This window comes from Babylonia areolata, chromosome 3, assembly GCF_041734735.1.
Source record: "Babylonia areolata isolate BAREFJ2019XMU chromosome 3, ASM4173473v1, whole genome shotgun sequence".
NCBI classification, from domain to species: domain Eukaryota; kingdom Metazoa; phylum Mollusca; class Gastropoda; order Neogastropoda; family Buccinidae; genus Babylonia; species Babylonia areolata.
The window spans coordinates 48,697,616-48,721,503 of record NC_134878.1 but is presented as its reverse complement, the minus strand read 5'-3'; the positions used below and the strand labels follow the sequence as shown (position 1 = coordinate 48,721,503).

Sequence of the window (23,888 nt, the reverse complement as noted above, 5' to 3'; positions counted from 1 at the left end):
CATTAATATCAGACTGACATAAGCTTACAGTGGGCCAACAGCCACATTAATATCAGATTGACATCAGCTTACAGTGGGCCAACAGCCACATTAATATCAGATTGACATAAGCTTACAGTGGGCCAACAGCCACATTAATATCAGATTGACATCAGCTTACAATGGGCCAACAGCTACATTAATATCAGATTGACATAAGCTTACAGTGGGCCAACAGCCACATTAATATCAGATTGACATCAGCTTACAGTGGGCCAACAGCCACATTAATATCAGACTGACATAAGCTTACAGTGGGCCAACAGCCACATTAATATCAGACTGACATCAGCTTACAGTGGGCCAACAGCCACATTAATATCAGACTGACATCAGCTTACAGTGGGCCAACAGCCACATTAATATCAGACTGACATCAGCTTACAGTGGGCCAACAGCCACATTAATATCAGACTGACATCAGCTTACAGTGGGCCAACAGCCACATTAATATCAGATTGACATCAGCTTACAGTGGGCCAACAGCTACATTAATATCAGATTGACATCAGCTTACAGTGGGCCAACAGCCACATTAATATCAGACTGACATCAGCTTACAGTGGGCCAACAGCCACATTAATATCAGACTGACATCAGCTTACAGTGGGCCAACAGCCACATTAATATCAGATTGACATCAGCTTACAGTGGGCCAACAGCCACATTAATATCAGATTGACATCAGCTTACAGTGGGCCAACAGCCACATTAATATCAGATTGACATCAGCTTACAGTGGGCCAACAGCCACATTAATATCAGATTGACATCAGCTTACAGTGGGCCAACAGCCACATTAATATCAGATTGACATCAGCTTACAGTGGGCCAACAGCCACATTAATATCAGATTGACATCAGCTTACAGTGGGCCAACAGCCACATTAATATCAGATTGACATCAGCTTACAGTGGGCCAACAGCCAAGTGAGAGCTGTGTGATCACTGGTTTCTCCATTGCAGTGGGAGGCCATTTTACAGTTTTTGTGAAGGACAGTCTTTTGTGAAGGACCATGACTCTCAAACTAGGAATCAAGAATGAACTGGCTCTTAGTGCTGCAGCCTTTGGGGCTAGTTGGCCTTTGGGAACCACCCCAGTACCGACTGTCCTAAAACCGACATGGCTGAGAGTGTAACTTGGCCAAGACACTCTCCACTATAATCAGATTCTAGCCCAGATAGTTTGGACAGCAGTTGCCTCCTCTGCTGTTCTGATGGTCATAGTCGGACACAACTGACCATCACATATGCCAATTACCATTCTTATTATTTTCAGTACTTCTTAGTAGTATGGTTCTGATTTGATTCTGTTTTTTTGGGTATGTGTTGTTGGGGTTTTTTTTGGGGGGGTGCGGGGGGTGGATTGCAGGTGACAGCCGCTACAACATCATCATGTGGATGGACCATCGAGCAGAAAAGGAGGCAGCCATGATAAACTCCACAAAACATGGTGTCTTACGATACGTGGGAGGAAGCATTTCACTGGAGATGCAGCCACCAAAGTTGCTCTGGCTTAAAAAGGTAAGGCAGTCATGGGCCTTCATGAGTTTTCTGTTGTTGTTTTATTTGATGGGTAATGAATTTATTGTATTACTTTTTTTGTCGGTATAGGATGTTGCCAGGAACAAGACTTTTGTTGCCATGGGTTCTTTTATGTACACTAACTGCATGCTGCTTGCAGGACCTCAATCATCCGAATGACTAGCACCCAGACTACTCACTTCCAGTTTTGTGGAGGTCTAGTAAAAGGTCTAGTTAAAATTCTAGTCTGTACATGGGACTAGAACCCACACTCACTTCGTAATCAGGCGCATGACCACGAGGCCACCTCTCCGGTGCTGGGTCTCTTGCAGTGTGGGGCCTCACGGCAACGTGACACTGATGGTTCCCTGTGGAGTGTTGCGGCTGTGACAGAACAGACCTTTAGAGGGAGTCAGTGGCTCACTGATAGGGCTGGGGGCAGGGGGCAAGCAAAAACAAAAACCCAAAAAAACCCAGAACATTTACAACAGCAAAGTGTGTTGTGTCGGCCAGTTCACTTCTCTTGATTATTGCAACTCTTCTGTGGTTACAGTTGGAGATGCTCTTGTTGCGGGTGTGTGAGTGTGTGGGTGTGTCCTTGAGTTGGGAAGCACTGGGCATGTGTGAGTGTGTGTGTGTGTGTGTGTGTGTGTGTGTGTGCTTGTGTGTGTGTGTGTGTGTGTGTGTGTGTGTGTGTGTGTGTGTCCTTGTGTTGGGAATTACTGAACATGAATTGCCAATGTGACGTTCAGGCATAGTAACACTGAATGCAAACTGTCAAGAGGTATTCGTAACACTGTGATGTAGGCCTGTGTATTTGTTCAAACAGAATTTGCCTGACCAATGGAAGAAAATGGCTCATTTGTTTGACCTTCCCGATTTTCTTACATGGCGTGCATCTGGTAGCCTTAGCAGGTACGTGTACTTGCTTGAGAGAGAGAGAGTGGGAAAGGGGAGAGAGGGAGAGAACAAATTTAACGCAGTTTATGTATGGTCATGAAATCAGCTCCATTGTTACTCACATTCTTTTTGGTTATTTTCAGAACAAGAAAAGTTTGAGGTGTTTGTCTAAAAATGGTTTGTTGTCTTCTTTTGCTTTATGTTATTTATTATTATTATTATTTATTTTTTTGCTGCCCCATCATCTGCACCATTTCAGTGGCATTACTCCCACGCCGCTTATTTAGATTCCCCAATACACGGCCATACCCAGGTTTGTCCGTTAAAGTTCCAGCGTCAGCAGCCCACAGGGAGCCATTGATGTTAGGTCGCCAGGAGGCCACACACCAGAGGAGATCCTGCACTGCTGCTGAGTCACTTTGGTGGTGTTCAGTGGTGCCAGTTCTGATTTAATGTACTTAGGACACCACCTACAAAGCCCCCAACTAACAACAATAATGGCTTAGTCATGGAGCAAGACTGAGTGAGCGTCCCTCCCAGAGTGGAGACCACCACCACATCCCTCAAACAACAGCCCCCTATGAATCTGCCAACACTGAAGACATTGACAGGACTCACCCCAAGCATGGAAGTGGAGGGGCATTGAAACTGAGGTCACCATGAGAACAGGGCATGAAAGGCCACAGACTTTGAAACTGTTTTGTTTATATTGATAATGAAGGAGGAACAGGATGATGATGACAATGATGATGTTGCTATGGAGGTCCATTTTGGTTTGGGACTGTGTGACAAGGCTGTACTCTACACTTCCTGTCATAATGTTATCCCAGCATTAACCAGGCCTGAGAGATACAGACACTTGCAGTGTTGGTCAGGTAATTAGAGCAACATACCCAAAGAGACATTCTTGAGGTGGATGACACTCGACTGTGTGGCCCCAGTCTCCCCATTTAAGTCCATAGCACACTCAACTCTGGGTAGGAGCCAGCCACAGGCTGAAAAACCCACCTCCACTGGGATTCGAACCTGCATCCTCCCAGCTGTCAGTCTGCAACGCTAACCACTTCGCCACAATGGCTGGTTTATGTTATTTATTTTACATTAAATGAAATAATTGCACAAAAAACTTCAGTGGTCGTTCCTGTTCACCAAAATAGGGTGACTGTCTTTTAAAAATTCCCTCCTACTTCTTCTTCTTCTTCTGCGTTCGTGGGCTGCAACTCCCACGTTCACTCGCATGTACACGAGTGGGCTTTTACGTGCATGACCGTTTTTACCCCGCCATGTAGGCAGCCATACTCCGCTTTCGGGGGTGTGCATGCTGGGTATGTTCTTGTTTCCATAACCCACCGAACGCTGACATGGATTACAGGATCTTTAACGTGCGCATTTGATCTTCTGCATGCATTTAGACTTGAAGGGGGTTCAGGCACTAGCAGGTCTGCACATATGTTGACCTGGGAGATCGTAAAAATCTCCACCCTTTACCCACCAGGCGCCGTCACTGTGATTTGAACCCGGGACCCTCAGATTGAAAGTCCAACGCTTTAACCACTCGGCTATTGCGCCCGTCATTCCCTCCTACAGATCCAGATCATGTGGGAAACACACTTTCTCTTTCCAGGCTTCTTCCGCATGGAACTCACTCCCTGTTTCCTGTCCGTCATGCTGTTTCTTGCCCTTCTTTCAAAACCTCTTTGAAATTTCCAGCCATTCAAATCAGTAAATAACTCCTTGTCTTCACTTTTATGTTTTGATCTAGTTAATTTTTTACTTCTGTTGTTTTTACTGTTTTCAAACGTACACATGTTCCTATGCCTTAAAGGATCGGGATGTGTGTGCACGCGCGCGCGTGTGTGTGTGTGTCTACATTTTGTGTGGAGTGGGTGTGGGTTTGTGGGATGGAGTTGAACAGGATGATCTGTGAGTATGGGTGTATTTGTGTGTTTTTAGTATGCATGCGTCATTGCATTTTTTTTTTAATTGAAAATGCCCGGGGCTTTTGTATCATTAAATTGGCCGTACCAAATGTCCTTTTATTATTATCATTATTAGAATTCAATCTCTTTTTCTGCTACTGCATACTCTTAGAACGAAAGTCTCTTATATTGTCAGATTCATGAAGATTAAGTAAGAAGCAGTGTGTTGATTAAGATTTGTGCAAAATTTGGACTAAGATAGTTGAACTGGTGAAAATTAAAAAAGGATTTATTTTCCTGACTCCTATGCTGTATGTTCCAAAATACACTTGCGCTCTGCAGTGACTTGTCACTGGTTTGCTGAATGGAGAGGTGTATGGTGGGCAGGTCAGTGTGTTCACTGGTGTGTAAGTGGGGAGTGTGGTGGGCAGGTCAGTGTGTTCACTGGTGTGTAAGTGGGGAGTGTGGTGGGCAGGTCAGTGTGTTCACTGGTGTGTAAGTGGGGGGTGTGGTGGGCAGGTCAGTGTGTTCACTGGTGTGTAAGTGGGGAGTGTGGTGGGCAGGTCAGTGTGTTCACTGGTGTGTATGGTGTGTGGTGGGCAGGTCAGTGTGTTCACTGGTGTGTATGGTGTGTGGTGGGCAGGTCAGTGTGTTCACTGGTGTGTAAGTGGGGGGTGTGGTGGGCAGGTCAGTGTGTTCACTGGTGTGTATGGTGTGTGGTGGGCAGGTCAGTGTGTTCACTGGTGTATAAGTGGGGGGTGTGGTGGGCAGGTCAGTGTGTTCACTGGTGTGTATGGTGTGTGGTGTGGTGGGCAGGTCAGTGTGTTCACTGATGTGTATGGTGTGTGGTGGGCAGGTCAGTGTGTTCACTGGTGTATAAGTGGGGGGTGTGGTGGGCAGGTCAGTGTGTTCACTGGTGTGTATGGTGTGTGGTGTGGTGGGCAGGTCAGTGTGTTCACTGATGTGTATGGTGTGTGGTGGGCAGGTCAGTATGTTCACTGGTGTGTATGTTGTGTGGTGGGCAGGTCAGTGTGTTTGCTGGTGTGTATGGTGTGTGGTGGGCAGGTCGGTGTGTTCACTGGTGTGTATGGTGTGTGGTGGGCAGGTCGGTGTGTTCGCTAGTGTGTAAGTGGGAGGGTTTGGTTTGCAGGTCGGTCTGTTCACTGGTGTGCAAGTGGGAGGGTTTGGTGGGCAGGTCGGTGTGTTCGCTAGTGTGTAAGTGGGAGGGTTTGGTTTGCAGGTCGGTCTGTTCACTGGTGTGCAAGTGGGGCTATGAGGTTCAGGGACCACAGCTACATGGGTGGAGCGATGATTTCCTTCATACAGTGGGCTTGGAAGAGCTGATTGAAAACGACCACAGCAGAATAGGTACAGTGGATTTCTATTCAATTTCTCCATTGATGATGATGATGATGATGATGATAATTGTGGTGATGGTTGTCATGTTGGTAATTTTTTTGTCTCTGTTGTGGTGCTGTTTCTGCTATTAAACTGCTACTATTGCTGTTGCTGTTGCTGCAACAATAAACTGTTACTGCTGCTGTTGTTACTGTTGTTGATGGTATTTCTTCCATTGCTGTCTGCTGCTGCAACTAGTACCCATTGCTGGTACTGCTACAGTTACTGTTGCAGCTGTTGTTGCTGCTGGTGCTTTAGTAACATTGTAGGAAAGCTGATGCCTTTGACTGCTCTCACTGGAGGATGCTGTGCTCTAGTGGCATAAAGACGTTTGAAAATAAGAGAACACTGGCCATTAAGGAGAAGCGTGAGTGAACAAAGCAGGGCTCAACTTCTGGAGACGTTTTCCCTTGCAACACTTGTGGGAAGTGCTGTGCATCCAGAATCGGCCTCTTCTCCCATATGAGGACATGCACCGACAGATAAGCCTGCCTGCCTACTCATCCGTCGGTCCGACGGGAGACTCCATTCAGGAAAGCTATGGTAACTGGAGGCGCTGTGGCAGAGTCAGTCAGGTGTTGGACCTCTGACCCAGTGTCCACCAGTGATCCGGGTTCAAAGCCTGATCGGGCATGGTGTTGTTTCAGTTTCAGTTTCAGTTTCAGTTTCACTTTCTCAAGGAGGCGTCACTGCGTTCGGACAAATCCATACACGCTACACCACATCTGTTGAGCAGATGCCTGACCAGCAGCATAACCCAACGCGCTTAGTCAGGCCTTGAGTGCATGCTTACATATTTGTGTACCTATGAAAGTGGATTTCATTTTACGTAATTTCGCCAGAGGACAACACTCTCGTTGCCATGGGTTCTTTTTCAGTGCGCCAAGTGCGTGCTGCACACGGGACCTCGGTTTATCGTCTCATCCGAAAGACTAGACGCTCAGTTTGATTTTCCAGTCAAACTTAGGAGAAAGGGCGAGAGCGGGGTTCGAACCCACACCCTCACGGACTCATGGTGTTGTGTCCTTGGGAAAGACACTTTGCTTTGATTTTCCTCACTCCACCCTGGTGTGAATGGGTACCTGACCAGTAGAGGAAGGTTGAAAGGGGTGGAATGAGAGAGGACCTGGACCCACCCTCCTGTGCCAAGCCTGAGACACAGTGGGTACGAAATCACTGCTCCATGGCTGTGAAAGGCTATGCATGGACCTTTAACATTTTTAGACTCACTTGTGTAAACAAAGTGAGTCTATGTTTTAACCCGGTGTTCGGTTGTCTGTGTGTGTGTGTGTGTGTGTGTCTGTGGTAAACTTTAACATTGCCATTTTCTCTGCAAATACTTTGTCAGCTGACACCAAATTAGGCATAAAAATAGGAAAAATTCAGTTCTTTCCAGTCATCTTGTTTAAAATAATATTGCACCTCTGGGATGGGCACAAAAAAATAAAAAATGAAGCCTAATTATATGCAAACTGCATTTACTGTTATATTTATATTTTTTGTATTCACTTTGATCTGATATTCTGACCCAACAACAAGAGCAGTCATTATTATCATTTTTTGTTCAAACAGGAACTTCTTTTGCTAAGCATGGAAGTTTTATTTATTTTTGCAATAAATATTTTGGTGCAGATAGTAAAAAAGGGAAATTACTCTGTAATTAATGCTAGGGGACTTAATTTGCTTTAAACTGATCTTTCTCATCTTAAACATTACATTTTGAAATTATACACAATACATAAAAAGCTTGGGATTTTTTTTTCAGTGTATCACAAGTGTGTCTTGAAGGCCTTGCCTCTCTTGTTTCTTGATATTGTTAATGTTGCGCTGCTACTACCACTGCAACAAGAGAGTTGTCCCTGAGACTGAAGCTTGACTGAACGACACAGGAAACGAACGATGAGTGCCAAAAGGCAGCTGGCTGTAAACTGGCTGTGCCCAGGTAGGCAGTAGTCTGTCGTGCAATTGACTCCGTGTTTGTAAAGCGCCTAGAGCTCGGTCTCTAACCGAAAGTAGGCACTAGGTGTGCAAGTGTCTGTATTAACCCATCATGGTGATGTGTGTGCCGTCAGGCAGCGTAGTGCAGTACCCAGGGGAGCCCTGTGGGTCAGGCCTCAGCAGGCAGGCAGCCTGTGAACTGGGTCTGCTGGCTGGCACACCTGTAGGCACGTCCCAGGTGGACGCGTACGCTGGGGGAATGGGTAAGGTGGTTTTTTGATACTTTTTTTTTAATCCCTTACAAAGCAGCTTCAGTTCTTTCAAAAGCACAGCAATCACTGTTAACTCTCCATATGAATGACCAAAAGAGGCGACGATGACAGTGTTTCGTTGCAGTTAATATCATCAAAATATTGCCAGCGGAAGGCTCTTATATTGAAGAGGTGAATACAGACAAAGAATACTGCATTTCTGACAATGGAAGCTAAAGGTCGGGTCATTCAGACACCCCCTGGACATTCGAGAGGTCTGTGTGGGTGAGAGGAGAGGACTGGCCGTCCTGAAGGAGTTAATGTTGACACTTTAACAATGCTGTTGAGTGGAGGGGTGGCCTAGTGGTAACGCATACGCCTATCAAGTGAGATGGCTGAGACGATAAACCAAGGTCCCATGTACAGGATGCACTTTGCGCATGTAAAAGAACACATGCCAACAAAACTTGTTGCCCCTGGCAAAATTCTATTGGAAAAAATTCTACACAGAGAAATATGTTTTGACAAAGAGTAAATACAGTACAATACAATACAATACAATACAATACAATACAATACAATAATCATACGATATGAAGTTATGTTGCCACATTTGTCAGATATATGTTCCTTCTTTTTCAAGAGCAATAATACATAGTACACCCACACACATTTCGAAGAGTAACAACCACGGCCCTTTCTTTTCCATGCACAAGTACACATGTCAACAGTCTGTCTCTTTGTATTTCTTTCCCCACTTTATACATACATGAATACATACATATATGTATATGTACATCATGTAGATATATATGTGTGCGTATGTACAGAACAGTGCATACAAGTGATAAATTGAAAAAGGAGAAACACACACACACACACACACACACACACACACACACACACACACACATGTATATATATAGCATTTTGTTTTTTTCTTTTCTGCCTATTTTAGCTTACCAAAAACACTGGCAAAACCAAAAAAAACCCCAACAACAAAAAACTAAACAAAAACCCCAGCAAAAACAGTGCAAAACAAATAGATGCCCAAATGTGAAGAAGTTATATTGTGTCTATTATTTCAAGGACAGGAAAGTTTTAAAGAGCCTTGTGAAGAAGGAGAATTGTTCTTGTTTCAAAGAAAGGTCTGCTTGTATCAGTAACATAATTTTCTTTTTTACAAGTATGTGATAATGCACTTGTTTGATGTTTTTTTTTAACAAGCTTAGGTCAGCATAACAGTGATTTTTGTTTCCAACTGCTGAAGTGAAATGTGATTTTTATTAAGCATGCAGAGATGCAGTTGTTGGTTTATTCAGCCTGTCTGCAGCTTGCCTGGCATGCGTGCCCGCTGACGTCAGTATTTTGTTGCCACCGGTTACCTCTCGTCTGGCACTGATCTGTGGAACGTCGACCTGTCACATGGTGGTAGGCATCAATAGTGTTTGTTATGATTTTACTAGCTCTCATTTTGTGTGTCACTGATGAAACTTTTCTGCATTCTGCTGTCTTTTGTTCAGTCTTGGAAAGTTTCACCTACATTTAGTGTGTGTGTGTGTGTGTGTGCGTGCGTGCGTGCGCATGTGCATGTGTGCGTGCGTGCATGCAGATAATTTGATTGGTGATTTGGAATATGTTGTATGATCTCTTGGAAAAAAGTGGATTAAAATGTGGCGACATTTTACGTGGACATTTTTTAGTGGAGAAAGATGAAAATAGTGATAAGTTATGATGATGGCACAGCCTGAAGAAGTACTCAGCTGTATGTGACCACCTGCTTGCCAGTTTATTCTGTTTTATTTCATTTTGTTTTATTTTATTTTTCAGTCTCGCAGGACTGTGCCTTGTAACATATAGTGTTAATGATGTGATTTAAAATTATATCAATTTTTTTTATATCAGTTTTCAGTCAGTGAAATGGGTTCAGATAAGAACAAATCAGATTGCAGAGCAGCACAACACATAATCACAGGGACATGAAATAACCCCCCCAAAATTATTGATACTATGTAGCAGTGTCTATTACCTACATGTTTCAGCAGCATGATGATAAAAGAAGCCCAGGAAATAGGTCAGCCATGACACAGTGTATGTGTTTTGTGACAGGTGAGCCATGAAATAGTGTATGTGTTGTGTGACACGTCAGCCGTGATGCAGTGTATGTGTTGTGTGACAGGTCAGCCATGACGCAGTGTATGTGTTGTGTGACAGGTCAGCCATGATGCAGTGTATGTGTTGTGTGACAGGTCAGCCATGACGCAGTGTATGTGTTGTGTGACAGGTCAGCCATGTATGTGTTGTGTGACAGGTCAGCCATGACACAGTGTATGTGTTGTGTGACAGGTCAGCCATGACGCAGTGTATGTGTTGTGTGACAGGTCAGCCATGATGCAGTGTATGTTTTGTGTGACAGGTCAGCCATGACGCAGTGTATGCCATGACGCAGTGTATGTGCTGTGTGACAGGTGAACCATGACGCAGTGTATGTGTTGTGTGACAGGTCAGCCACGACGCAGTGTGTGTGTTGTGTGACAGGTGAACCATGACGCAGTGTATATGCTGTGTGACAGGTGAACCATGACGCAGTGTATGTGTTGTGTGACAGGTCAGCCGTGACGCAGTGTATGTGTTGTGTGACAGGTTAGCCATGACGCAGTGTATGTGTTGTGTGACAGGTGAGCCATGACGCAGTGTATGTGTTGTGTGACAGGTCAGCCATGACGCAGTGTGTGTGTTGTGTGACAGGTCAGCCATGACGCAGTGTATGTGCCGGGGGTGTGGGGCCCGTACCACTCTGCCATGATCCCTGGGCTGTGGTCCAACGAGGGGGGACAGAGTGCCACTGGGAAACTGGTCTGTACTGGTGTGTGTGTGTGTGTGGGTGGGTGCGTGCCCCGTCCTCTGTGTGTGTGTGTGTGTGTGTGTGTGTGCGTGCCCCATCCTCTGTGTGTGTGTGTGTGTGTGTGTGTGTGTGTGTGTGTGTGTGTGTGTGTGTGTGTGCCTGTCCCGTCCTCTCTCACCTTCCAGCCTCCTCACAGGGTGTTTATGTATGTTTGTATGCAAGCTCAAGCTTGTGTGCATGCGTTCATGTGTGCACATGCATGTGTGTGTTAGAGGTGACAAGTATCAAGAATGTCTTTGTGCATGACTAAGTGAAACTTGGTGACCTGTGACTGTGGTTGAATAAGAGTGAAAATTGTCGACCAATGTAACTTTGTGTGTGCATAAGTGAAACTTGGTGACCTACATAATTTTGTGTGCGAAAGGAGTGAGACTTGGTGACCCAGTTGTACATTACTACAACCTTTGTTTTCTTTTTCTTTTCCTCCTTTTTCCAGATTGACTTTATTGTAGAGGGCCATGCTGCCTTTGAAACAGCCCAGTCTAAAGCTAAGGAAGAGTGAGTGATTTTGATTTTTTGTTTTGAGTTTACACACACACACATACACACACACATACACACACACACACACACACACACACACATACACACACACACACACACACACACACATATATATATATATATATATATGTGTATGTGTGTGTGTGTGTGTGTATGTGTGTGTGTGTGTGTATATATATATATATATGTGTGTGTGTGTGTGTGTGTGTGTGTATATATATGTGTGTGTGTGTGTGTGCGCACACACACACACACACACACACACACACACACACACACACACACATATAGATAGATAGATAGATAGATTTCTTTTTTTTTCCTTTTTTTCCCTAATCATGGTATGCATAACTCTTCTGGAGTATACAAAATTGAAAGATCAGATTCAGACTGTGCATGCCACAAGCTAAGACTTGAAAAAAAACAAAACAACAACAACAAACATATGGACCCTATTCCCAGCTGCATGGAATGAGGAAAGTTGGAGTAAAGATCCTTTCCCAGGGACACAACAGCACCATGCCGAAACACAGCCTTGAACCCCGTTCACTGGTGAACGCTGCTGGATCATCTTCTTCTTCTTCGCGTTCGACAGCTACGCAGTCAGGGTCGAAGTCCGAGGGATGCCACAAACTCGGACGTCCGGTGAAGATCGCCTGCCGTCCCCCAGAGCTTGGTGTTGAGGTCAGCACCCCCAGGCCAGGACTGCTGCCACATCTTCTCATACAGGGGGCAGTCTTGGAGAATATGGGATGGGGTCTGGTCAGCCTGGCCGCAATCACATAGGGATGTGGCTGCCACTCCAGTCCTCTTCAGGTGTGCTCGGAGGCTGCAGTGCCCTGTGCGAAGGCGGTAGATGGTAGTCTGGTGTCTTCTCTCCAGTGTCCTGATGGGATCTTGGTGTGCCTGGTAGCCTCCGTTCAGGGTGACCCAGCCTCTTCGGAATCTGCTGGATCAGAAGTTGAACGGCCTGTACTGACTGCACCACGCACAGCGCCCCGCTTTGTGCTTTTATGTCCCATCAAAGGCCTGTCTGTGTCCGTGTCGCAGGGGAAAGCACGTGTTCGAATACCTCAACACCCTGTTGGAGACGGCCGCCGCGCAGGAGGGGGTACCGCTGAGCCGGCTGTCCAAAGACCTGCACGTCTTTCCTGATTTCCATGGCAACCGCTCCCCGCTGGCGGATCCGTCCATGAGGGGCATGGTAGGTGAGGGTGCTGTGTGCAAGGACCACCAAGACCGATGGTGTGCTTCTGTTTCGTCGTGTTTGTGGTGATTTTATTATCATTTGCGAGTGCCACTGTTTTTTTGTTTTTGGGTTTTTTTAAATTATTTTTTTGTTTTTTCTTTTCTTTTCTTTTTTATATTGTGTAGACTGACAAATCACAAGATATAAATGTTTTGTATTGTTCTTGTTTTTGAATGGTGGAGACTGACAAATCGCAGGATAGAAATGTATTGTTTTTTTGTTTGTTTGGTTTTTTTTTATATTTTATGGCTGAGACTGACAAATTACAGCATATAAATGTATTATATTGTTGTTGTTTTTATCGTGGAGACTGACAAACCACAGGATATAATTGTATTGTATTTGCATTACTTTTTGTCACAAATGATTTCTCTTTGTGAAATTTGGGCTGCTGTCTCCAGGAGAGCGTGTCATCATGGATGCTACAGCGGCACCATTTATCTTTTATTTTTTTTACTGTCTGCATGTGTATTTGTTTAGATATCGAAGTAGATTTTTTCTACGGAATTTTAGCCAGGGACAACCATTTAGTTGCCATAGATTCCTTTATGTGCGCTGAGTGCATGCTGCACATGAGGCTTCAGTTTATCGTCTCATCTGAAAGACTAGCACCCAGACCACCACTCAAGGTTGAGTGGAGGGCTCGTAATATTCTTGGTTCGAAGCTGTGGGCATTTGCTTCCTTGTCAGGTGCATTAACTCTAGGCCTCTGCTCTGCTGTGGTTGAGACTGACAAATGACAGGTGTGAATGACCGTCACAATGACAGGCTGTGAATGACTGTCACAATGACAGGCTGTGAATGACTGATAATTGACAGGTTTGAATGACAGTGACTGTCACAGGTGTGTGGACTGACATGACAGGTGTGAATGACTGTCACAGGTGTGTGAACTGACAAATGACAGGCTGTGAATGACAGTGACACTCACAAGTTTGTGTGTGCAGGTGAGTTGTGAGAAATGACAGATGTGATTGATGGTGATGGTCACAAGTTAGTGGACTGACAAATGACATGTGGAAAACTGTCACAGATGTGTGGACTGATAATTTACAGGTGTGAATGACTGTCACAGGTGTTGGACTAACAAGACGGGCTGTGAATTACTGTACTGTCACAGGTGTGTGGTATGACAAATGACAGGTGTGATAAATGTCACAGGTGTGTGGTCTGACAAATGACAGGTGTGATAAATGTCACAGGTGTGTGGTCTGACAAATGACAGGTGTGATAAATGTCACGGGTGTGTGGTCTGACAAATGACAGGGGTGATAAATGTCACAGGTGTGTGGTCTGACAAATGACAGGGGTGATAAATGTCACAGGTGTGTGGTCTGACAAATGACAGGTGTGATAAATGTCACAGGTGTGTGGTCTGACAAATGACAGGGGTGATAAATGTCACAGGTGTGTGGTCTGACAAATGACAGGTGTGATAATTGTCACGGGTGTGTGGTCTGACAAATGACAGGGGTGATAAATGTCACAGGTGTATGGTCTGACAAATGACAGGGGTGATAAATGTCACAGGTGTGTGGTCTGACAAATGACAGGGGTGATAACTGTCACAGGTGTGTGGTCTGACAAATGACAGGTGTGATAATTGTCACGGGTGTGTGGTCTGACAAATGACAGGGGTGATAAATGTCACAGGTGTGTGGTCTGACAAATGACAGGGGTGATAACTGTCACAGTTGTGTGGTCTGACAAATGACAGGTGTGATAATTGTCACGGGTGTGTGGTCTGACAAATGACAGGGGTGATAAATGTCACAGGTGTATGGTCTGACAAATGACAGGGGTGATAAATGTCACAGGTGTGTGGTCTGACAAATGACAGGTGTGATAAATGTCACAGGTGTGTGGTCTGACAAATGACATGGGTGATAAATGTCACAGGTGTATGGTCTGACAAATGACAGGGGTGATAAATGTCACAGGTGTATGGTCTGACAAATGACAGGGGTGATAAATGTCACAGGTGTGTGGTCTGACAAATGACAGGGGTGATAACTGTCACAGTTGTGTGGTCTGACAAATGACAGGGGTGATAAATGTCACGGGTGTGTGGTCTGACAAATGACAGGGGTGATAAATGTCACAGGTGTATGGTCTGACAAATGACAGGGGTGATAAATGTCACAGGTGTGTGGTCTGACAAATGACAGGGGTGATAACTGTCACAGTTGTGTGGTCTGACAAATGACAGGTGTGATAATTGTCACGGGTGTGTGGTCTGACAAATGACAGGGGTGATAAATGTCACAGGTGTATGGTCTGACAAATGACAGGGGTGATAAATGTCACAGGTGTGTGGTCTGACAAATGACAGGGGTGATAACTGTCACAGGTGTGTGGTCTGACAAATGACAGGGGTGATAAATGTCACAGGTGTGTGGTCTGCGACATGTTAGGCTGTGAATGACTGTCTCAGCTGTGTGGTCTGACAAATGACAGATGTCACTGAGTGTCACAGGCATGTGAACTGACAAACGACAGACTGTGAATGAGTGATGGTCACAAATGTTTGTGCAGGTGTATTACGACAAATGACCGGTGTGAATGCTGGTAATGGCCACAGGTGTGTGGACTGACAAATGACAGATGTAGATAACTGTCACATGTGTGTGGACTGATAAATTTCAGGTGTGAATGACTGTCACAGGTATGTGGACTGACAAATGACAGGTGTGAATGACTGCCAGGTGTTTGGACTGATATATTTCAGGTGTGAATGACTGTCACAGGTGAGTAGACTGACAAATGACAGGCAGTGAACAACTGTCACTGGTGAGTAGACTGAAAAATGACAGGCTGTGAATGACTGTCACAGGTGTTTGGACTGATATATTTCAGGTGTGAACGACTGTGACAGGTGAGTAGACTGAAAAATGACCGGCTGTGAACAACTGTCACAGGTGAGTGGACTGAAAAATGACAGGTGTGAACAACTGTCACAGGTGTTTGGACTGATATATTTCAGGTGTGAACGACTGTGACAGGTGAGTAGACTGAAAAATGACAGGTGTGAATGACAATAAGGGTGACAGGTGTGTCTGCAGGTGTGTGGCTTGACCCTGTCCAGCAGAGAGGAGGACCTGGCTCGTCTCTACCTGGCCACTGTGCAGGGCCTTGCTGTGAGTCAGTGGCTTTTCTGTGGAGGAGGGAGCGGGAGGGGTCAGCACCAAGCAGGTTGAAATGGAATGAGCAGGTGGGGAGTTAAAAGGTTGAGGAGGCACCGTGGTAGACTGGTTCAGGTGTTGTTGGACTTGTGATCCAGTGGTCACCAGATTGGGGTGGGGATTTTATTCTGGTTTGCACTGTTGTTGTTTATATGATAAGAAAGGGTGTGTTTTATAGTTAAAATACAAACCTTTTCTGAGATTTTTTTTTTAAGTGATGGAAGTGACGGAGGAATACCAAATCTTACTGACAGGAAAGTTTGCTCCAAGGAAAATGAAACGCACACTTCCTTAGTTTGACTGGATTTGGGAATGAGGAAAACGAGGATCTCAGTCTCATGTTCACTTTAGAGTTTCTTTATCTGAGAGACAAGATGCAGCTGTCAGTTGGCTCTACTACCCATGTAGGCAGGCTGTTGCGCAAATGACTGTGTTTGTTAAGCATGTAGAGCTTGGTCTCTGTCTGTAAGTATCAGTATCACTCACAGGAAATGAATGTTCGTAAATGAATAAGTCTGATAGTGAATTCAGCAGCTGCACTGAATTGGGATGTGAAAGATTGGTTTGAGTTAACTGTGAAAAAGGGGGGCAGGGAGGGAGGGGTTTAATCAGTTCAAACCTTTCAAGTATGGACTGTCAGGGTTTGGATGCCTTTCCTTTCTCTTGTAATGAATGAGTGAATTATGATTTAGTGAGTAAAAGGTTGTTTTTTTTTGCATCAGTGCTAACAGCTCAGATATGAACTCTTGTTTTGAATGAGTGAATTATGGTAGTGAACATGGACGGTTTGAATCAGTACTAACTGCTCAGATGTGATGTTGAGGTTTAGAAATATCTTTCCATTCTCTTTCTGTTCGCTTACTGAATGAGTACAATTTACAGAAATAGTATAAAAAAACATTGAATGCATACTATTAAAAAAAGGAACTTTGAAGGTGTAGAATAGTATTTCCTTTCTCCAAAATTGATTGAATAAAATTATTGGTGAATGGATGAATGCAGATCAGAGCAAAAAGCAGACAGAAATTTTCAGAATGAAGGGAGAATTTTTGTTTTGTTTTTGTTTTTGTAAGGATCATGAGTGTCACGCAAATCCCGAGCAGCACATGTGTTTCAGTATGGTGCCAAACACATTGTGGACGAGATGAACAGTAACGGTCATGACATTCAGATCCTCTACATGTGTGGGGGACTGCGCAAGAACTCCCTCTTTGTGCAGACACATGCAGACGCTCTGGGTAAGTCGGTCAGTGTTGAGGGCATCAGCGCTTGTGTTTATCTTGGAGGGGGAGAGGGAAGCGTGTTAGGATGTCTGCTGAGGTCATGTCACTCTCTGGTGGGTAGTAGGTAGCTTGTTCTTTTTTTTTTCTTTTTTTTTTTTTGTCTGGTAGTATACTGGTGGTCCCACCACCCAATGCTACACCACTCCACTGTTAGCTGGATGTTTTATGTGCGTCTTTTTCTCAGTACACCCCCTACCCACGTCCAATCCCTCACCCATTCTCCATAGCCATTGTTTGAGTATGTCTGTGTGTGCTGAAATGAATGAATGTATGCTTGTCTAAATCACTCAGTTGTAAATAGACAATAAATCAATGAGGAGAAGAAAACTTTTTTTTATTCAAAGCAAATAGGAGGATCTAGGAGGGAGAGTTGGCTTGTGTTTTGTTTTTAAACCACTCAGTGCACTTTGTCTGAGAACTGGCTGCATATTTATTTATCTGTATATTTGTCTATTTTCTTGTTTGTATACTTGAGTATTTATTTCCTTGTTATGCAATCACCCAAAAAATGGCTTGATAGGTGGTTAGCAACATTTCCACATAGGAAATCATATATAACAATATTTTCATTTTTGTAAACAAAATTGACAAAGATGAAAAACACACATTACATGCATGCCTCTTAATACTGAGAATATAGCCTGTTGTTTGTTCAGCTGTGATTTTATTTATCATTATATTCAGTTTTTTGGAAGTGCATTTGTAAGGCTTTCCTTCTGTGTAGATCTTCCAGTAATTCTGCCAGACGCCGAGGAATCAGTTTTACTCGGAGCAGCTATTTTGGGAGCGCGTGCTTCGGGCAATTTTGTTCACATTCAGGTGAGAGCCCACAAACATGTAGCATAATGAGAGAAAGCAATAAGTGACAATAATCCTTTACAGAGCAGTAATTGTATTGACAAACTGAAACATGCTGAGATACAGCTATCCTTTGTTGACCAGTAAACACACTGACTCCGAGATAGTGAGAGGGAGCGACAGTAATTGTTTTCAGAGCAGTATGTGCATTTACACTGTGAAACATGTTGAGAGATTGTATTGTAATCTCTTGCAGAGTAGTAAGCAGATTAAAGATTCAGTTCAGTTCTCAAGGAGGCGTCACTGTGTTCAGACAAATCCTTATACGCTACACCACATCTGCCAGGCAGATGCCTGACAGCAGCATAACCCAATGTATTTGTCAGGTTTTGAGTGCATGCTTACAAATTATTTATTTGTGTACATATCAGAGTGGATTTCTTTTTACATCATTTTGCCAGAGGACAACACTTATTGCCATGGGTTCTTTTTCAGTGCGCCAAGTGCATGCTGCACACGGGACCTGGGTTTATCATCTCATCTGAAAGACTAGACTAAAACTGTGGCAGATGTAAAAAATTCTGCAGCTTTTCTCCCATCCACTCAGGATACATGATTGTTCAGTGCTTACTGTTATGATGCTTTGTGCTATGGGGACACAATAAAACAAAAGTATAGTTGGACTGTGAAATGGTTCGAAATGAAATGAATAAGGACAAGCCAGGAACTTCTTCCTTCTGAGGCATGTAGGTTTGTTCCAATGTACCTTTTGTTTACCATGTGTTAGCTTAAGCAGCATTGACTTGAAGTTGTGTACCTTGTAAATGGAGAGAAACCACTCTTTATTGTTATTTACATGATGGTTCTTTCTTTTGCTGTTGTTGCAAAACTATCTGGCAGTGGTGTTATGTTCAGGATGCAATGCTGGCAATGGGGGGAAGTGGCCAAGTGGTCAAGCCTCAAGATTCAGAGAAACGGTATGTTATTTTTATTTGATCAAAATTAATGTTATGGTATGCATGGAGGTTCAGTGTGTATGTTTGTGTGTCTGCAAGTGTGTGTGTGTGATCAGTCTGTATCATTTACTGAAGTAAAACAGTTGTCCTTGACACACACAAGGAGAATGAATGTTTTCTTTCATCGTTTACCATGACTACAAAGGAAAGTGAAGATCATATTTTCTTCCAACAGGTACCATGAAAAGAAACACAGTGTCTACATGAAGATGCTGTCAGACCAGAAGACCTATACAAGCCTGATGACAGAGTGATGGGACAGCCAAGGGTTTGCCTTCATCTGTCAAGACTTAGCAAATGGAGTTTTGCTTTGACCTTAAGACTGCTGGACAGTAATTAAATGAGATCAGTGTAGTATGGATTTCAAGTGCACGAACTACTTCTGGTGTCCTTTTGTGTTTCTGATTTTCTCTCCAGAACATGAGTACTGCAGTCCCCAGAGAAGAAATCCGAGTGAAGAATGGTGACCATCATCCTGACCTGTAAGCTTAGTCTGACCTCAGGCAACAGCCATTCATTGGCAAGTGTACTGGTCAGAGGATGGGGTTAATCAATAAGACCGATGCAACAATTAACAAAATATTTTGAAGTCTCAACTCAGTGGTGAGCGAGTAACAGAAAAGATGGACATTATAGGGATGTGCCTTTTATGTGGAGATTCTCCTTTATATGGGAATGTTCATTTTATATAGGGATGCACCTTTTAATATGTGGAGTTTGTCAATTTTTTCATCTCTAATTTTATTTTTTAGTGGATGCACTTTTTATATGCACTCATCTGGTTCAGGGTATCAGTGTCGTGTGCAAGGTAATGGCTGGTGAGAATGGGCGCCCACAATTGTAAAAGGGATCTGCTGGAGTCACTCAGTTATCTGTGTAAATTATTTCGTATATTAAAAATGTAAATGCTGTTATCTTGCCTAGTCAACTCCAATTACCTGTAAAAAGGAACCACATGCTTTATGTATATTGTTATACCTGTTATAGCTGTGCTTGACTATGTGTGGCTTGACTATGTGTGTATACATATGTATGTGTACATAACTACATGCATGCATATGAATGTGTATTGCGTGTGTGTGTGTTTATGTAAGTTTGTGCCTGCCTACGTGTGCGTATGTGTTAGGGTAGCTGTTAGATACACATGTATGTTAAAATGTATGTATGCAGCGTGTGTGTGTGTGAGTGTAGTCACATTTTGGTGTGTGTATGTAACATAGATATGATGTATTATGTTAACAAAAGCGTTTTTGTAAAGCACCGAGAGCAGATTTCTGGATAGTGTGCTATAAGTATGCATTATTATTATTATTATTACCTATAACAATTAAAAAATGTTTTAGAATAATCATGGTTTCCATGTAAAGAACAAGGAGGAAGTTTGGAGAACTTACTGAATGTTAGAAGTGGGAAAGAATTAATTTAGCACAATAATAATAAAATAACCAAATAAATTTTATTTGACTTAAATTTGTTCTTTGCTACCTTTTCTGGTACATTCCACAAACACAAAACAAATAATTGTTTTCAGATGGATAACAGCAAGGTTTAAGATGACACATAAGGTTAAAGTTGGCTATATGTTATGCCTTTCCAACTTGAGAATAACACACAAAGAAAGCTGAAGCCATGAATTTCTGTGTGTTAATCAAACAGTCAAGGGGAATAAACCCAAATGTGGAAACGGAAAAGCTGAAGTGGGAAATTCTCCGAAATAATTACCTTTTACATTAAAAAGCGCACTGACGTTTGGGTGTGTTTTTTTGTTTCTCTGAAAGGAATAGGAGGGCATTTCCTTGGTCTTAAAGCTTTACTGGTTTGCATATGGAACAAAAATATTCTATTAAACAGGAACTGGTCCTCCCCCCTTTTCTTACATTCCCCACCCCCTGTGGAACAGCAGTAAATTTTCAACCTCTATTTTTTTTATGTTTTTATTTTGCGTGCTTGAAAGATCCTGGTCATGGAAAGATGGTGTCTGGCAGTTGATGTGTGGTGCATCTAGACTCGGGTGATATTTTATATGTGAGAGCAAGTATGTTCATCTAACTTACGCGTGAATGCAAGCGTGTGTGTGCATGCATGCAGTGTTAAAACCGAGTGAGTGGTTGTTCTTATCACATGAGATTGTCCATATAATATGGCTTGTCAGATGGCAAGATGGAAACATTAGAAGTGAGATTTCAAAACAAATTTGGTGGTGCTGAGATGTACAAGCAATACATTTTTAGCAAAACTTTTAAAACATATGCATACTTTTTATAATTCATAATTTTTTTCTCACAGTACGTTTTTATATATACTTTTTTTTATATTGTTAACTGGTTAATATCACCAGTTCAAGCAAGTTTAGACCGATATTTAGCTCTATCACACTCTCTCACACACCTGTTCAGCTTTTTGATTACAAACACACGAAAGAAGAAAAAGAAATTACAGACCATGTACACTGGTTTAGCGTTATACACTATGTACCATTTTATTGTTTCAAAATATGTACATGTTTCTTAAGAGCCAAGGGTGATATAACGCAACACACAGATGTAATAAATGACATTTGGCACCTCAGAGGGACAGTGCTTTAATTTCAAAACAGTCTGTTCAATGATGTCTGATGACTGACCCCCTTCCCCACTACACCCTTGCAACCACTCAGCCACGGGTTTCCTCTTGCAGAAGTACTCAAAACCACCTCAGCAACAGGTTTCTCTCTTTCACGTGTACTCAAAACCAATACTCAAAACAGGTTCTCTCGTTCTCAAAAGCCCTTAACAGCTTCTCTTGTACTCAACACATCTAAGGGACAAGGTTCCCTGACACTTTCACTCATACTGAGTCATTGATGTGCATCAAATGTTTCCCTACAGATGTTTATCAAATGTTTCTCTCTTACACTAATATACCAGCAGATTAGCTCTCACTGTTGCACACGTCTGCAAAATATATTTTAAAAACCCAAAAAAACCCAACAAACCCACTGAAGACGTGTGAACACACTCAACATCTTTTGATCTTGCACTCATCAGCTGGAACAACTTCACCATCCTAGCCACCAAGTCTGTCTCAACATTACCATCAGTTAGATAAACTCCATGATGCAGGCATCAGTGACACTGTGATCTTTTTTTTCCTTGAAATGTTATTCACCATCATTTCACCATATATACAACTGCCTGGCCACAACTATCCTTCGTTGGACTATCAACAATAAACAGGTATTTCTTGTGATGCCATAACAATCACCTGTCCTGACCATGTGATTCATCCTGTGACTGACACACATCCTACTGATACACGACAGAATGATGCCTTTAATACTTTGGCACTGAGTCCATCTCAACTAAATATTTAAAAATATTTTTTTAAAACTGAAAAGAGAAAAAGGACCATAAATGGTGAGTTCTTGCCTGTTCCTGAACTTTGTTGAATTTTTCCCCCCTTGCCATGCAATAAGATATATCTACACACCCCCACCCCCCTCCTCCCAGTGCACTCCAAGTAATGCTGTCTTCTGATGATAACACATTCATGAACAAATGGAACCCAGCACTCTTTCGCTTCACGCTCACTTCCAAGCACTGATAGACAAATGCCCGCGTCATCAGTTTCAACGTTATGTACACTTAACATACATGTGTACACCTAGTGTACAATGGTCAGAAAAAGGGCACCTGAACACAATTCATTGGCATTATAACACACCTCTCGCAATCATGAGCATGTATGTCCGTATGCTGAATAAAATGTCTGTTGTATGTGATGTAATGAACACTCTGTTCCAGTTCATACAAATCTGATTTCGCGTAACACAACTGGTTTTTTGGTTTTTTTTAAATAGACTTGACCACATCCTATCAATCACTTTAAAGTTTGACAATACAAAATGAAAGATCAATTTCAATACTAAAAAATTACTGTCACAAATTAAAGTTAATTCAATAAACATGCTACAAGGTATCAGTTCAGCTGTTTTTAACAACTATTCCAAATGGGCCAAAATAAATCATTCCCCCTCAACTTTCTGCATAACCTTTTAAAAGCATACAACAAAGAAAAAAAGGCTCCCTGCTGTGACTTAGCATTTTACTGTGTAAAACTCTTAATGTATTCCTCCCAAAGTCTTGTCCTGAAATCTGCCAACGTCACTCTGGTTTCAAGGTAAACTGGTGTAGTCCCAGAACACAGACTTCAATTTACTCAATGGGATGACTTCAGACACTTGATTACACTCTGGCAGCAGTACACTGCTGGTAATTAAGACACAAATTAACCTAACACTTCACACTGCTGGAAATGACACACGTCAACCTAACATTTCACATCACCACACTTTCCTCTCCCATGTCTGGACTTGCCCTCTCCTGGAAGTGAATATATAGCAGCAATGGGAAAACAGAGCAAAAACAGGAACTCAGGTGTACACACTCCTCTCAACCCCCCCTACCCCCTAATCCCACCCCCCTTCAATCTTTTTTTTCAACTGTTCACTTAATCATTTCAGGATGCATGAGAAAACTGACAGCGACTGCCCAATTGCAAACTGTGAGCAAACGGTAGCGATACCCTACCGGCCTGAAACCCAAAGTGATGCAAAGTAGAATCAACAAAGCAAGGCATCAGTTGGTTTGAGATTGCCGTAGTTGTGTCCACACACTCCCTTTGCAACTGACGTCTGTGTTGAGGACCGCAAAGCCCAGACTGCAGCCTGTGAGGGATGTAGCGGATCTGGCAGCACAAGTTGCTGCCTCTCCTCTCTGCACTGTCACCAGCATGGCCCTGCAGTCCTCCACTCGCCATTCCACTTACCCCACACAGTTACCTGTCTTCACCACCTCCACCCCCACTGACAGTTAGCAGCCCTGTCCCTCTCTCTCTGTGGACAACATGCACCACAAAGTTTGCTCATGGAAGAATCTGTCTGGCCCTAATTCAGTCCGACTCTGATTTCACTGTCAATGAAGAGGCCTGGCTCTCACAGGATG

At 43.2% G+C, this 23,888-nt stretch overlaps 2 protein-coding genes across 7 annotated transcripts in view; one reads left to right on the top strand and one right to left on the bottom strand.

Moving 5' to 3' along the window:
• LOC143280050 (FGGY carbohydrate kinase domain-containing protein-like) overlaps positions 1-20,361 on the top strand; it is a 26,076-nt gene extending 5,715 nt beyond the window's left edge. For 4 of the 5 annotated variants that reach the window (XM_076584534.1, XM_076584529.1, XM_076584533.1 and 1 more), the window contains exons 4-16: positions 1,412-1,563; positions 2,393-2,478; positions 5,623-5,750; positions 7,853-7,981; positions 9,303-9,400; positions 10,718-10,825; positions 11,311-11,372; positions 12,429-12,582; positions 15,678-15,764; positions 16,927-17,047; positions 17,817-17,911; positions 18,806-18,867; positions 19,082-20,361. In XM_076584534.1, the coding sequence (XP_076440649.1) occupies positions 1,412-1,563; positions 2,393-2,478; positions 5,623-5,750; positions 7,853-7,981; positions 9,303-9,400; positions 10,718-10,825; positions 11,311-11,372; positions 12,429-12,582; positions 15,678-15,764; positions 16,927-17,047; positions 17,817-17,911; positions 18,806-18,867; positions 19,082-19,160 (1,361 nt within the window). In that variant the 3' untranslated portion in view covers positions 19,161-20,361. The remainder of the gene's footprint in view (positions 1-1,411; positions 1,564-2,392; positions 2,479-5,622; positions 5,751-7,852; positions 7,982-9,302; positions 9,401-10,717; positions 10,826-11,310; positions 11,373-12,428; positions 12,583-15,677; positions 15,765-16,926; positions 17,048-17,816; positions 17,912-18,805; positions 18,868-19,081) is intronic. The other variant, XM_076584531.1, reaches the window with a different exon arrangement.
• The window catches only part of LOC143280049 (uncharacterized), a 28,338-nt gene continuing 23,761 nt past the window's right edge, over positions 19,312-23,888 (bottom strand). For both annotated transcript variants that reach the window (XM_076584527.1, XM_076584528.1), the window contains exon 19: positions 19,312-23,888. In XM_076584527.1, the coding sequence (XP_076440642.1) occupies positions 23,836-23,888 (53 nt within the window). In that variant the 3' untranslated portion in view covers positions 19,312-23,835.